The sequence below is a fragment of the Coloeus monedula genome, assembly GCF_965178545.1.
Source record: "Coloeus monedula genome assembly, chromosome: 3".
NCBI classification, from domain to species: Eukaryota; Metazoa; Chordata; class Aves; order Passeriformes; family Corvidae; genus Coloeus; species Coloeus monedula.
The window spans coordinates 109,720,192-109,737,117 of NC_138783.1; the positions used below are offsets into that span (position 1 = coordinate 109,720,192).

Genomic DNA, 16,926 nt, shown 5'->3' on the forward strand with positions numbered 1-16,926 from the left:
AAGGAGAATGCTGCTTGAATTTCAAGAGACTACACAAACAGCACAGAAAGTTCAGTACCAGGAATCTATGAAAAAAAAAAAAAAGTATGTTTTTCTACTTCAGAGTAAGATCTCACCATTAGTATTTAACTACTCAACATCTGATCAAGCTTTCAAAGAAGCTTTTAAAGAAGCCCTCCACCCCAATTTGTCTATCTTTGAAAGAAATTGGAGAGCAATGAGCAAATTTCTAATATATTTGCCTATATTCTCATCGAAATTATTTCCAGAATTTCATACAACATCTTCATGATATGCTTTTCACACTAAATCCCTGAAGTTTTATGAATTTTGATTTAATATCTATTAGTGGTGACTGAATAGTATTCAACTATCACTCAAAAAGACTATTTGAAAGTCTTGTTCTCATACCCTGGAAGCCTTCTGTATGTTCCTAGTTTTCTCCTTCAAGTCAGTAAAAAATTGACAAATACAAAGAAGTAGAATTCCAGAGTCTACATATCTTTATAAACTCACAGAATTGAGATTATTTAAAAAAAAAAAAAAAAAAAAAAAAAAAAAAAAAAAAAAAAGGGCTAAAAAAAAGAGCAGGTATACAGAAATTTCTATTTATGTTTCTGTTATGACACTGTCCAGTTACACAGAATTACCTGAATGCCTGCACTGCTTCAGGCTCTTACCCCAACTGGGCTCTTTCCCTCCCCATCCTTCAAGTTTATTCTCAGAACAGCTGAGGATCCTCCCATAATTTTTATTACAGTGTGTTTACTTCCACTGTTTTCAAGAATAAGTATATTTCAAGCACCACAAAAGAAGTAAAATTCTTTTCGCTGTTATGTAGATTTTCATCCTTCTAATACACCTGCTTTCCAAAAAATCTGCACTTGTGCATCATTTATATCCTTGTAACCGAGTAATTTTTGACAGTTCTTGTAGGTCATCTTTGAGCATGTTCTGATTACAGTCATAAAGGGGCTATCTATGTCCTTTGCTAGGTCTTCCTCTAATAACTACTTCTGATCTTCACCAAGTACTGAGCTGATGTCTTCCTCATATTTATAGCATATTTCTAGATTTGGCTCTCCTTGTGTTATGTGTTTCTATATTGAAGCGTCTTTTCAAATCTTTCATTGATACAAGTACACTTATTGTTTAATGAAAAATATACATGTAAAAGATATTACTCATATTTCATTTTTAAAATAATTTGCTTCTCGCTAAGAGTTTTGTCAGAGAAAACATCCCACGTATTCAATTTAAGATTAAATCCACTAGATGGTCACTATGGTTTTGAAATTTTGGGGTTACCTATTTTACTGGTTTTGGCTGGGACTGAGATAATTTTCACTGCAGCCTGTATGGTTCAGTGGTTTGGATTGGTGGCCAAAACAGTGTTGATAACACAGGGATGTTTTAGTCATTGCTTAGCAGGGCTTCTACAGTGCCCAGGACTTCTCCTTCTCACCCTGCCCCTTCCAGAGAGCAGGCTGGGGGTGGGCAAGGGGCTTTGAAAAGACACAGCCAGGACAGCTGACCTAAGCACCACACAGGGTCTTGCTCAACAATAAAAAGAGGTGGGGGAAAGTGTTTTCAAAGTTGTCATTGCACAGGGACTGGTTGAGTATTAGTCTTCTGGGGGTAATTTCTTCTGCATCACTTGCTTTTACCCTTTTTTCCTTTTACTTATTAAATCGTCCTAATCCCAATCCATGAGTTTTCTTGCTTTTGCATTTCTATATCTCTGTCAAAGCACCAGGAGATGTGGAGTCTTGTGGTGCTATGCTGCCTACTGGAGTTAGCCCAGCACATGCATGAAACCACTTCTAACATAAAATTTTGTTTGTGAGCTGTTCAGGAACTGTACCAACAAAATAACTTTTTATTTTTTAAATGGCATTAGACTGTCCTCTACTTAATGGGAGGACCATTAAATATACCTCCTGCTGAAGTTCTTCCCATCGAGTATTGAACTTGTCAAGTTTCTCATTGATCAATTCATCCAAGATTCCACCATCTGTCAAAGTCTGAGCCAGTTCCCGAATCTGGTTGCGGTTATCTTCTGGATGTCTCATTAAACGTTCCAAAGACTGAAAAAAGTCATAAAAAGTAGTTTATTTTCCTTTTTGTAAATAAGGTTCTACAGAGCAATCCCAATTTGCCTTAAAAATATAAGAAAGAAATATCATGTTTCATATAAATTAAAAATAGAGAAAAAAAGATGAAGTACTTATGTTCCATGCCTTGATAAATAATGTTCTGTACTACTTATTACCAAGCACAAAGATTTTTCATAAAGCAATAAATTTACTGCTTGATTTTAAAACTGTGGGCTATGCGCAATGAATTCAGTGAAAGTAGTTGTACTTTAATATAAAAAACTCACTTGAGTATCTAAATTGATGAAATTCAACATCAAGAATGAATTATCAATGCAATATTTTGTATTTTGATGCACTAAAAGTATTAATTTAATTCCTACAAATTGAAAAGGCTCTATGAATAAAAAAGAATAATAAACAAAGTTGCACTTCTATGATGGAAACTTGCCCTCTCTGAAGCCTTCAACATTTTTTGACTGTCTGAACTGAGGTAATTTTTTTTAAGAATGCTTATTTTATCATTACCAAAACTGTCTATGACACCAGCCATACCACATTTAATTACTGTTTGATTTAGCTGGATTTGAATTCAAAACCTTGTTTCTTGAATCTAGTGAGAACTTAGGACTTTACAAATATTCTGAAATTTGCTCCTGTGTAATGTTAATTCACAGCTTGTTTAGAATGACATGGAATTTACAATTTATCAATACATGTGATTTGGTAATTTAAGTTAGCACTTACATCTAAAGACTCAGAAATCTCTTCTGCACCTCCCTGGATATTTTCAGTTTCTTTGAGTTTCCGTTCGATCTCATTCAACCATTTATTTTCTACATCCAAATACGACAATAATTCACGCCAACATGCCCATACCTCCTGATGAAGAAAAGGTTTATTTAGATTGAAAATCTCACTGAAAATTTTCACTCATTAAAATACTGAATACATTCATGCCTTATCCCCTAAGCAACATGGTTGATATCTGAGGCTTATGGAACAATACAGTTGATTTTTATTTCCCACTACTCACATGATCCAAATTAATATAAAAGACAAGAAAACCATCATTTTGATTAAACAGAGAAAAACCACAGAAAATAACATGAAAAAGTGAACACTTCTGCAAAACACAACTTGAATCTTCATTTTCATCTACTATTCACTTTATATGTTTTCTGTAAAGTTTTTTTTTAATATAAATATAAAAGTGAGCAAAATTTTTAAAGACCCATGTTAGAAATTTACATCTTTATTATAAAAAGCAGTTAGATTCCTTATATATTCTATATATTAATTGCTTAAATAACATGTTCATAAAATGTCAGCTTTTAAGAATTCAGATTGAAATCTCTATGGAAATTAATTCTAAACCACATTTAGTGCAAGTTATGTACCTTTTAAGTGCTAGAGTACTAAATATAATGTTGTAAAATGTTCTTATTCTCCTGAAATTAAATTATTGTCTAATATTTTATTTATACAGTGCCTGAAGATATCTGCTTAAATAAGCAGATAAAAATGGCACTAGATACACAAACAAAACATTTAAACTCTCCATAAATAATCTTTTTTTGTACCCTTTTTTTCATTAGTAGAACTTTTAATGTTATTGAAATGTATTACACTCTTGGCAGATCAAGCTTCCCAGAGTGCAATTCATCTCACCTAACTATCCTCACAACAAATGAGGGTTATAGAGGGATATTAACATGCAACAACACATCATCAATGATCAGGGTAAATACAGATTACCAGTTTAGACTACACACCTAATTTTCCACAGTGAAATTCAGACAAGATAATTTTTACTCTGGTATATTATTGTGCTGTATGAGGTTAGCTCTTTCAAATTATTCATAAGCAAAATATAGCTCTTGCAAAATTCACAACAAAAAAACCACACCTAATTCACTGTGACTACTGTGTAATATAAAAGCAGTGCCATGGCAAGAATTGGCAATGGAGTTGGCCGAAATGGCAGGGTCAACTTGGAATACATGAGAAATATTCAGTTTGCCAGAAGATCAAATGCTGTTCCCATGCTGAGATAACACCACCTGACCAGCTTCAGGGCCATTCAATCAAAATCCTTTGCCATGGAAGAGAGAAGCACAGAGTTGCTGATAAAGAGAACATCACAGGGTTGCTACAAAGCCAGATTCCTGGCTTGATCTCAGGAGGGATAAAACCTTGGGCAGTCATTGCCATCTTTGACCTAAGAGCCATGTCTCAGTCTTTTCTTGTAACACAACTCTCTAGCAGATATGATTCTCAAAATAACTTTGTGTGTGGCTCATAACATGGGGTATTTGGTATATGGCTCATAAAGCGAGGATAGCCTTGGGCTACCCACGATCCCACATGATGATATATCTGTGCTCTCCACCTTACTTCTTGCAGTTAGGAGGGCTACAAATACGACTGACAAGATATCAAACCTCCAAAGTCTTCCACTTTCCATTCAGTCTGCTGCAGAGTTGCTGGTAGCTGGTAATTAGAACATCAAGCTCCTTTTTCAAAGCCTCATGAGCTGCTGGTGGAGCCTTTGCTATAAAATTATTCACAGAATCTGTAATAAGCTTCACTTTCACCTCTTTCTGCAGAGCTTCCTCCTTTGCTCTCTGGAAAGGAAAAAAAGAGAAGTTGTAGTCCTGGTTTAAGAAGGAAACTGATTTCTGATAACTATCAGTGTTCTCTGACAAAATCCTAGAGGGAGAAAAAACCCAAACAACACTACAACAAAACAAAATACAACAGGAGGCATTTAATTCCCAGAATTTCTGACATAATCTTGAATGCATCCAAAAAACTTTTGCTTCATTTTGTTGCCAATACACAATACTCAATATAATTTAACATCTCACAGCCATCTAGTGTTCTGGAGCTCTCAGGCTAATGGAACATTTCAGCACTTTTTTCCCTCAGGAAATTCTCCAAACACTTTTAGCATCATAACTTATGAACCACAAATGACAAAAAAAAAAAAAAAAAAATCTGTTTTGTTACAAATCCACGTACCCAGATTTAACGGCAAAATCACAAGCTCACTTACAATTAAGTTGTTCCATAAATTTCCATATATTATGCATATTCTGACTGGCAGCAAATTACTTGTTTCAGTAAATAGTGAGACCATCAGTTGCATGGTCTGAAGCTCTCAAACACTGGAAAAACCCATGGAAAATGGAGTTTGAAAACAAAGTGTTGGATAGATTGTTAAAGCCATATATATAATGACAACCAGGTTATTATCTGGCTTCCTGAATAGCACAAACCAAACAATTCACCTTTGAAATAAGAATTAAGCCCACATCCAGTGGCTCAACAAAAGTGTATTTAAGCATGTATCACAAGTTAGTGTTTTCGTCCAAAGGCCATGTTCATCCCACCTGAAGGAAACTTTACTAATTGAAATCAAAATATGCTGTTTCTATACTCCTATATTAAAGACACAATATGCATACATGGCACACACCAACATGCATCCTAAAGTCCTATTTTTTTTTTCTGCTCACTCTAAAGCAAAGACAAGATACAAAACTGATTTCACTCTACTGCTGCTAACACCCAATTTTAGGAATTACTCCTTAAGTAAAAAGAATGTTGAAGCTACATCCAAATCAAATATCCAATAAAGCAAAGAGGAAAAAAACCAGTGTGGTGTTGAGGAATATCAAATATCTCCTAGCATATTCCAAATAGAAATTACTTCAAGCCACCTGCTACATTTAACTTTAGGCTGGTAGATCTGAAAAGGCACTTTTCTAAAAAGAAAGAGTAGACCTTTCTTTACAATGAGAGCTTCAAAAAAACTTTGAACACAGCTTAAGGAATTAATTCATCTTTTACCTTCAGTTCCTCAACAGCTTTCTGTAACTCATCGGGTGTTTTATACTCAAAATCTCTTTCCAGATATTCTTCCTCAGCTTGTGTTATCCACTCATGCATCTCTGACAAATCCTTTCTGAGACTCACAGTCTTATCCAAACCACCTTTTAATGCAGCCTTCTTAGCATAGGCCTTTAAGAAAGAAAAGATTACATAGTACTTGAAGCAAAGCTACTGTACAAACCTGACAATATTTTAGCCTGAAAATAATCAAATTAAATCCTATAATAATAACATTGCTGAAATTAGGCAGATGTTAACAAGTAATTAGGTAGATATTAATAATAGACAATCAAAAAAGTACTAGATTTGTGTACACCCTTTTTTAGCGAATCATGGCTGTGCAGAATGAGTTTGTAATGATTCTACAACAAGAGTCTACACCATATGCTCATGTCATCAGAAAGAAAATCTGGAAAAAAAAACTATCTCCCAGGGACTATTTTCTGTGAGATGTAAAAAGAATAAACACAGGAGACTTTGAAAGTGCACCCAAGGATGAAACCAAAGCCCCTTGAGCTATGAAGTGAGATGACCTTCTAACTAGTTCAAATGCAACTTACTAGAGAATAAAGCAATATTCATATCTTTCTTCTGCTGATAAAGTCATTAATGAATGTCTCAGAAAGGTGAATATCCTAAAAATAGGTAAGGAAAAAAACCCCAACCTCCTATTGGAAGAAACTATTTATCTTAAAGGGAAAAATACTACTGTTAAATCATTTCCTAATCACTAAGTGGGGGGATCATATAATTGTGCCATATAGCTCATGTATAAAACAAAAACTAGATAATATTTTAGATTACCTCCATCTAAAACCATTCTCTGATTCCATTCATTGTCCATTAACCTATCAAAATTGTCCCTGATTGATCTATCTTCCAATAGTATTAAGAAGTTTGCATCAAAAACAGGAAGTTGTACTGATGCCATTTCTCAGAGTTGGGCTTGCAGAGCTTATTATTGCTCCAATATCCTGCTCTGTGGTGCTGCTTCAGTAAACATTATTTTCAGCAGTATCAGGAGAAATTTTCTTAGTATTTGGTCTTAATTTCTGACTTTCATTGGTTTGTTACTCATCCTTGAGGACTGGCTGTTAAACATAAATGCTGTTCTACATAAATGTTGTTTTACAGAACAAAATAGAGCAACAATCAGTGAGTATAAAAGCAGAATTTTATGTGGCTCTGCAAAATTGTCTCTTCCTCAGCCTCAGCACCAGAAGAGAAGGTAATCTCCCACCACCTGAAAAGAGTATCTGAATTGTCAATGACAATTGCCAATTAACATATCTCAGTCATATTAACTGCATGTATATCAACCCAAGCTGACTTTTCCAAATATTTTCAGGAAACCTGGACAGACCAGACTCATTTTTGTATTGACTACTCATGTATTTCAATAGCTATGATTGAAGAAGTTCTGTTAGAAATGCCCACTGAAAGGCAATAATCTGTGCCTCTTATTGAATGAAATTATTACAGGCAGATTTTTGGGGAAGTCAGAATAAAACTGTGGCAGACTTCTGTACTTGTAAGGCAATACTTGAAATTTCTGTGAGAGAAGTGCAAAAGTATGCAGCTTATTAATATCACAAAAAAAATGGAATTAAATACTCCATGGTAGTTAAAGGGGAAAGACTACAAAACTGGATCAATAAAATCTCTTAAATATTTCAAAGATCAAAATTTTCAAAAATGTTTATCAGAAAAATATAGAGAGACTATTTTCCACATACAAAGTGAATAATAAAAAATTTTAGAAAATATATACCACACTAAAAGGTAACAGTTTTACTGTTATGAAAATATACATTATAAAGGTAGACAAGAGAAAAAGCAAGTAGGAAAAATTTAAAGGTAATAAAACATGAAAAAACTTATTTGAACTGTCAAAAATAAGAATCCAAATGCCATCGGTGAAATAATAGTAATTTTTAGCTTCCTTCTCCAAAATTATTAATAATGTCTTTAATTAAAATAAAAGAGCTGTCCTTTCCTATTATGCCCCATTCTCTCAACTCCATGTGACTACTGGAGACTAATTTATACACATGCATATGTGCACATACTCTTAATTCCGAGTTACTGAATTATGAACCCTTCACTGCTTTAACATCTTTTTTCATCCAGAGCAATAACAAGAGATTACAACAATGTATAAGAGAACATAAAACTAAATACAGAACTTGACTGTTTTGGCAAATGCCTAAATAACACCTTCAGAAATCTACTTTTGCAGGAGCCATAAATGACACTGCTGTTAGATCTAATATATTAGTACGTAACTTTGTCATAAAAATAATAAGATATTGTTTTATAATATAAATGAATATACTTTACATGTACTGCTACAGGCTAAATTACACTCTGTAAAATATTAGTTTAATTAATACATCTAAATTCAGCTTCGTATCTACTGCATATGTACAGAAGGACAAATTCTGCCAATGATAACCCTGATGTTTAATTTCAAAAGAACCAGTCACAGCAGGAGACTTGGTACCTGTTGGCAAATGTGGTCCCATTGAGCATTGAGATCCTTTAGCTCTGACTCTATTCTGGAAGCAAATTCTGGCTCTGCTTCACTCTTCATTTTCTCCCCAGTCTCATTAACACTGTTCAAACTGGGCTGGATTGTCTGGATATCATTTACTAAAGCCTAAAGAAATAGCAAAAGATTAGGCAAGCAGCATTCACACAAAGTTTTAGATATGTTATCTCTATGAAAATGTGTCTACATGAGATTCTGAACTGTCTGGGGTCCAGATCTCCAGTCAAATGAGTACAATCAACAGACTTATCTATGAAAAGAAATAAGAAAGAAATGAGCAGCTCTAATGTGGCAAACTATTCTACACCAAATAAAATTATGTCATTTTAAAATGTTATGTATGCCCTGTAAATACATACTTACATAATATTACATTACATATATTATATCTCTTAAAATGCTTCCCTGCTGTTGGTTGAAGAAAACATGAAAATACATAGATCTTTTATTCACATTTCTGAAAGAACATTCCATTATAATAGTGAATAATAATGACAATTCTTATTTATATAATGGCTAAGAGAAAGTATGAGGAACTTGCAGTTCTGTAAGATCACTGTGTATGTTTCGTAATATTTACACATCCTGCCAGAACATTTACAGAACTTGTAAATTCCACTGAATATATAGACAGGGACCATCACGGACTACAAGATTCACTGCACTAACACACTCTGTTGGGACAGGAAGAAGAATTTGTAAACCATGTGATGGAAGTACCAATACTTCACGATGCTTTAAAACTCTACTGGGATAGCATCTGGAACTCGTAAGTTTAGTGAAAAAAAATGGATATAACTCAGAATACCTGCAAGTTCTTTTGTTACAGTCAGAAAAGTTTATAAATCGTGTAACAGATACAGAAAAAGATTTTTTGGCACAGATTATCGAGATTAAAAAAGTAAATAAGCAACATTTGTGAACTCAACAAAGTAAATAAACAGTTGACTTTAGAGGCTAGTTACATATTATTTGTTGTATTTGATGTTTTGCTCCTGCTATAAATACATAAAAATACTGTCACTGTTTGTCTCCTTCTGGTATTAAAGTTTTCATGTTTTTAACTGAATTTTCCTTCAAACTGAGGACATGCAAAAGGTTCAAATATACTGCAGAAGGCAATCCCCTTACAAAATGAATCTATTTTTAGGAACAGTAATCATTTGTGTAACTTCTGCTTAAGCTCATCTCATAGAAAGTTGAGTAACTGTCAAGCAGACAGGTAATACTCACTGTACACTGCTCAAGTTGCTTTTCCAGTGCTTCTGAGTCTCCAAGGGCAGGCCACTCCTCCTTCAGAAAAACATCCACTTCAGCCATCCACTTCTTCAGTGTTTTAGTGTCATTCTGTGTATTAAAACGACATTTCATTGCATCACACAAAACCTGATTGGCAAGAGTGTAATTCATCCTGACACTACAATTAAACTCGTTGCAATGTAATTTCAAGATTATTGAGCTGTCTGAAAATAAAAACACAGCAAACAAGGAAAACCAATTTTACCTGGGACTGTCATCAACACTTTAACCTGCACTTTGACCACTTCTGACCAAGTTTAATGTGTCTACGAGTAGGCAACTTTATGGCTCTCAAATTTATGCCTTACAGATATCATTTGTGTTTAGATACTGCATGTTTGTTCATTGGTTCCTTCTATGGCTTCAGACTACTCATACTTGGCATTTAATTCAGGCTCACCTATCAAATCTTCTGTGCTTCCATTTAATATTCAGACTCCTTTTGGAAGTTATATGCTCTAGTGCCTATTTGTCTACCAGAACACAACACAGAAAAATGCCCTCATTATTCAGAATGAAAAAAACCAGTGTAACTGAAAGAGATTCACTTCAGAAACTAAAATCATATAATGGCTCAATGAGTCATTTCAGAGTCTCTCAGTTACTGTTTCTAGAATAGAGACATTATTTTCATAGTACTTACTTAACTCTTGCAATTGATAAAAAAATCTGAAAATCAAATACTTGGAAAGAGGGAATGCTACTAGTCCAGGCAACATTACATAGGTAATCTAATAACTTGAAAAGTAGAATGAGATTTAAAAACCACCACCTAAAATTACCTTAAAATGCCATCTTATGTGAACAGATGCACATATTAAAATAAAAATATATATGGCAAAAATTTTAAAAGTAAATTTTAAAGCACTTTTTCATCAAAGTATTTTCATCACCAATGAAATACATATTGATATTGATATTACATGCTGAATGCAAAGCTGAATTAAAGCACAAAAAGGACATTAGAATAGAGACTTTCTCCTAAAATGTACACAAACGTGCCTTAGTAACTATTATGAGATAGGTAACCAAAGGGAACATTTCCCTAATGTGACTGATATATTTAAAAACAACAGTCTACCATGGAAAATTAAATCAATTAAAAAAATTAATCATACAAAAATTATCAGTATCCTTCAGAATGGCGATTACCAAAACACTGTTGAAATATCTACTGTGCATTCCATTATGCAACAGTAAAAATAGTTCAGAATCATATTTCATGCTGAAACTTTAATACCTTTACAAGAATACTTTAAGTATAGTTCATTAATGTGGTAAAATATAGATCTGGTGGGATTTACTTAAAAAGAGATTAGTCTCCAGCCACCAATGAAGATCAAATGTATGACTCTCATTTTCAATCAGATTGTAAATCCATTTTGTTTATGAATACTGATTTCATCATATCCCATACTGGTGCATTTCATAAATTATAACAGCTAAAACAATAATCTGGATGAAATTTCATTCAACAAGCTGAAAAGACAATGACTTTTATATTAGATGTGTACCATAGGAATTTCAGGAATAAATATAAGGGCTAAAATTTGTGTGCATCAACACCTTACACAGATTTAGAAATGCATGTTTTACAGAGCATGGTCATGATGTTCAGGACCTTTTTAAGAGCAGTGGGCAAACCTCTAAATTTGACAAAGGAGTGGGAGTAGAGACAGGAGGCAGAAGGGAGGGAAAAGACAAGATCTTGAATTTCTTAAGCAAAGTGCCTTGCTTTTTTTATGTGCCACTGTTTTGGGAGTAGGGTGGCATCTGTGAGGAGAGGACAGGTGCTGTCCTGTGCTGGATGTAGTTCCAGCTTCCTCCTGTGGAACCACCACAGGACATGGCTGATGCTACGGTGAGCTAGTGATGCTCAGTGACAACGTAGTTAAGAAAGGGCAAAAACGTCAGACAGACAGAGGAGAGGAGGGAAAAAAGTGAGAAACAGCCCTACAGACACCCAGGTGAGGTTCCAATGCTGCCATTCTAAATACCTTAAATACACTTTTGCTTTCTGGAAACTGATGCCAAGATACTACCTACCATATTACAGATGACTTTAATTATGTCAGTGGGTTCATTAAAGTCAATATGGTACAGCTACTTCAGATGCATGAATAAGTGCTTCAGATACATTGAAAAAGGAAGTAGAGGAACATTATTTACAATTTTTACTGAAATTAAAACTTTTTGCTAATGAAACAACATAGGCAGAAATAGGCACGAAAACAGAATTCAAAGTAAAATCTTGCACCCATCAAAATCAAGCAGACATTTAAATACATTTTTTGTACTGTTTTGATCATCTCACTTTGGTATTAATTTCTGGAAGTACCTAAATGTGTTCTGTCCTAGTCCATAGCAACAAGCCACCACATACAAGCTGAGGCTGAAATAGTTTGATTAACCTGGAATCGCTGGAGTTTGCTCATTCGCTCCTCCAGTTTCTGGCAATGTTCCGCCAGCTGTGCCGAGAGCTTCTTCCAGCGGCCAAGGACCACCTCAATCTCTGATCGGTAACTCTGACTGACTTCTGCAGGGGCTTTCCTGGACAAGTCTTCCACAGTTGTGCTGAGATAATTCAGGCCTTTTTGTTGCTCTTGCAGAGAACTTTGTAGAGCCTATGAATAAGAAGCAAATGGAACCCCGATACATGTGCTAATTCTCTTTGTTTCACAAACACAGGCAAGACATAGAGGCCACCTTTGCTAAAACAGGGAATGGCAAAATTTACTGAGCAATTCAGAATTGTTTTTCTCATGCAACATAGCAAGTAGGATTTTTTTAGTTGAACTGAGAATATAACCCGAGGTATTTATACTTGTTAATAGATGTGATCTACATATATTTCATTAATTTGAGATAGGAATTTACTATGGCCCTGTTGATTACACTTTAAAAAGAACCAGGGAAAAAAACCAGAACATGGAGAAAAAGAATAAACTTAAGAGAACTGATTCTGTGATATAAAGTTTTTTATAATTTCTCAAAAATTATGCAATTCTCATCCCAAATTTACTTCATCTATTTTTTTTTTTTCTATATTCTACTTTTTATTTCTGAATGTGCATTAAACAATATGGTCATTAGCCATCCAAGAGTAGAAACTCTATCAGACATTGAGATACAGGGAGGGTTTATGCCCACTGGCAAAATTTGTTACACATTTGTGTCTGCTTGTAAATTTGACAGGAAATCTGACAAAAGACAGTGCTGCATTTTGAAAATCAGAATCGTTTTCATGTCAGCACTGGAAAATGAAATGGCCTAAATCTATATTTAACTACCAGAGCAATCATCTAAGGAGTATTTTATATACCATGGAGACATAAAAGGGTTTTTCCTTAACATTTTCAATATCTTATAAAATTGCTTTCAATGGTGAACACCACCTTAAACTCTTTAACTTCAGGAATCAATATAAGCAAGTAACTACCATTTCCTGAAGCCCTGGCCTAAAACCCAAATAGGCATTATTTACTCAAGATCCACAGGCTTCAGCAGATTCATTTACCAACTCAGAGTTCTGTTCTAAACTTCTCAGTGGAGACATTCATGCCCACAGCTTGATCACTCACCTTGAACTCCCTGAGCCTCTGCTCCATGATTTCATATTCAGCAACTGCAACCTGAGGCACGGAGAGTTTAGTTTCTGACTGCTGCATCCACACAAGTATAGTGTTCATTGTCTCCTTGTAGTGTGCAGGAGGCAAACTGTCAAAAACTACATTCAATGGGGAAAAAAAGGGAAGGAAATAAAGGAAGGAAGGAAGGAAATAAAACAATTTTTTGCTTCACTATTTGGTTTGCTGACAGAAGACACTTGATAAAAGACCAAGCCTTATTGAAGCCTATGGCTGTTTGGCAAGAAATTGCAACAGGTCCAGTATGTAGCAGAATTATAAAAATAATTTTGGAAACAAAAATATTTTGAAAAATAAACACATTCATTCTAATGTGTTTGACATTTATCTGCCATTTTATGAGTTGTGTGTCATTTGACTGTGTTATTATAGGTCAGAAGACAACTTATACGGCCAAGACAACTATTTTAAATATGTCTGTTCAGAGATCAACAGACAAACCATTGTACTTAACCTAAAATCTAATTTCAGAAATGTATTAAGAACTGGGGTTCCCTTTTATGGCCCATGTTTATGTGTTCAACGTCTCTGTTCAAGTAAAATATTCCATTTAAAACATCTGTTAAAAGCTTAGAAAATTAATCTTCCTTCTACAATAAAGTTGAATTTTATTGAACTCTGCTTATTGTGCCAACATTACAGCTGCTGCAAATAGACAACATCTGGCACACACATGAGCAACTCATTAGCAGAGACATTCCCTCTGCCATCAACAACAGTTGCCTCTATACTCACTGAAAAATGTACAGACAAATAGCATGGCTGGTTGGGACTGAAACATTTCCAACTTGTACATAATAATGAACAGCTCAAAAAAAGTTACACCCATTTGTATCTCCTGTATCATCCTCCATCTTTCGTGCATCACAAAGAAATATACTGAAAAATAATCCAGCTCTCCAAAAAGCAGTTTTGACAAACAACATAGTTAAAGTTTTTAAGTGCAAGATTGCTACATCATACAGATGGTTGGCAGAATGTACGTCAGATTTTAACCTAATTTCTGTTGTTGATCAACAGAATGCTACGTGAAAAAAAATACATTTTCAGTTAGATATCATAACATACTAAAATCAGGACAATCTCTCTTGTGGAGTATGCGCATTGTATGGCAAACTTTCCTCATAAAAGACTTGGCTGATCTGATTTATGACATATATCTGGGGATTTACAAAAGATAGGACTTAGTACCAGAAAAGACAAGGATTTCTTCCCTTGTGATGTATTTTTGTACACAGAAAGCAATAGTAATATATTCTTGGAAACACAAACCCAAACATTTTCCACCTCATCCAATAACATTTTAAATCTTTTCTTTCCTTAGTGAAATTTGTATGGTCTTTGATTCATTTAATCCAAACAATTTCCCCTTCAGAATAGAACATACATTTAAATTCTTCACTCCAAGTGAATGGAGATATTATTTCAGCAGCTCAAATATGTTAAAGAGTTATACAACTCTTAACTATAGCTTTATTTAGAAAAATGAAATGGAATTCAGTACTATGATGTAATGTTTGACTTCTCTAAGTTATTTTCCCCTTTAAATGAAAAACAAATCTTATGACAAATGTATAACTTCAGGCATTTAAATAAAATAACAGCTATTTTTGGTAGTACTGAAGAGTACCTCAAAACAGGTGAAAACCGCTATTGCAAACTCCACCAAATTGCATCAAAGTCTTATCCTGCAAGTTTGCCAGTAATATTAAAAATTCTAAAACTATCCAAACACTGCAAACATTTCATTCAATTGTAATGAGTTGTGTTTTCTAATATGTTTGGTTGGACAAAATAAGACTTAAAATGGGATAACAGATATTGATTTAATCAAACTAGTGTCTTCACAATTTGGTTATTAAACATTAACTTTTAAAAGCATCTTTGTGTGTGAAACCATTGTTTACCCATTTTACTTTTCCAGATTACTACAGATTAGTAATAGTGAAAAACTTTTCTTTTTTTTCCTTTTTTTTTTTTTTAAGATAGACAATGTGTCAGCATTTTCATCCACATGGAAGAAGATTAACTTTTAGGATGGCACTTAAGAGCCTTTATTATTTTAGCAGCACATGATGTCAATGATGAGAATTCAGTCAAATTCCTACAGTGGGATTCACATTACCCAGTTATAACTGTCTAAATAATCTAATCCATTTATGGCCTCTCTGTAGGCAGTACGAATCTCTAAATTCCCCATGCTAGTAACAAAAACCCACATTCAAGACCTGTTTCTTTTTAACCTAAAATTTGCTTTGTGATACTAATATTTATGGACTAAAGTCCACACGATAAAGCAAAGTGCATTAATATGGATTCTGTTGTATTATATAAAAAAAAAATGAATTGGCAATGAAAAACACATAGTAGGTCCTCAATATGGGCCTAGTTTAGACACAGAAAACTAGGTCCATGACAGAACTGTAACAAAATATCAGAGGGAAATTACAAATATGTTACTGTGAAATATCTGAATACAATTTCCATTCCAGAAGGGAAAAATGTTTTTGTATTAATCCATTTCACTTGTAGGGAATGCATTTTGGTGTGACTGATATTGTAACCCCCAAGAATTGAGAGGCAAATACATTTGCACTTGCATATTTCTTTTAGAGAAAGTCTGTAAATTTGGAAAAAAGAATGTTCAAATAGATACTTGTTTATGATATATTTCTAATAAACAGAAGTATCTAAACATGTGAAAATAGCTTTCCAAGTAATTAAGATTTTTTTGTTTTGTTTTTCCTCACAGCTTTCCTTGTTTTTTGTGACCAGATTTTTCAATCAAAAATATTTTCCCAAATCAGAAATGAAATGAGAACACAATTATCTCAACAACTATCAAATCACACTGGATAGGTTGCAATGTGTTTCTCCTGCAGTCAATACAAATCCCAATGTTCATCACATCATCGTGAAAAGCAATAAATATCATCTATGAGACCATTTTAGTAAAGACTTATTCCCTGAAATAAGTTAACAAGATTAAACTTCATGTATTTCCAATAAAGATCTTTTCAGCAGTAAATGCAATTTAAAACCAGGCTGATTTTTTCACAACTTTGTTTTGCTTATTTTGTAATACAAATATTTGAACCAATTCATCAAGGTCTTTATACCGATGTCTTCATAAACACTGTGATTCCCTTCTCCTAAATTTTTAACCAGAAAGTCTCAAAGCAGAATCATAAGGAATCTTGTCTAATACTTGATCAATGTTATGCAAGTGATTTAAGACTTCCAACTCTCTTTTTTACAAAGCTCTTAAAAGAAACAGGAGGGAATAATAGAATCACAGACTGGTTTGGGTTGGAAGGAACCTAGAAGATCATCCAGTTCCAACCCCCTGTCATGGACAGGGACACCTTCCACTAGATCAGGTTGCTCAAGCCCCGTCTAACCTGGCCTTGCCCTCCCAGGGAAGCCCCTCCCCAGT

At 34.1% G+C, this 16,926-nt stretch overlaps 1 protein-coding gene across 5 annotated transcripts in view; it reads right to left on the reverse strand.

Moving 5' to 3' along the window:
* Positions 1-16,926, reverse strand: part of DMD (dystrophin) — a 999,626-nt gene that overhangs the window by 646,507 nt on the left and 336,193 nt on the right. For all 5 annotated transcript variants that reach the window (XM_082277447.1, XM_082277448.1, XM_082277450.1 and 2 more), the window contains 8 exons: positions 13,425-13,570; positions 12,255-12,467; positions 9,778-9,891; positions 8,497-8,652; positions 5,952-6,122; positions 4,541-4,723; positions 2,844-2,978; positions 1,938-2,087 (listed from right to left, as the gene is read on the reverse strand). In XM_082277447.1, coding sequence (XP_082133573.1) covers positions 1,938-2,087; positions 2,844-2,978; positions 4,541-4,723; positions 5,952-6,122; positions 8,497-8,652; positions 9,778-9,891; positions 12,255-12,467; positions 13,425-13,570 — 1,268 coding nt within the window. The remainder of the gene's footprint in view (positions 1-1,937; positions 2,088-2,843; positions 2,979-4,540; positions 4,724-5,951; positions 6,123-8,496; positions 8,653-9,777; positions 9,892-12,254; positions 12,468-13,424; positions 13,571-16,926) is intronic.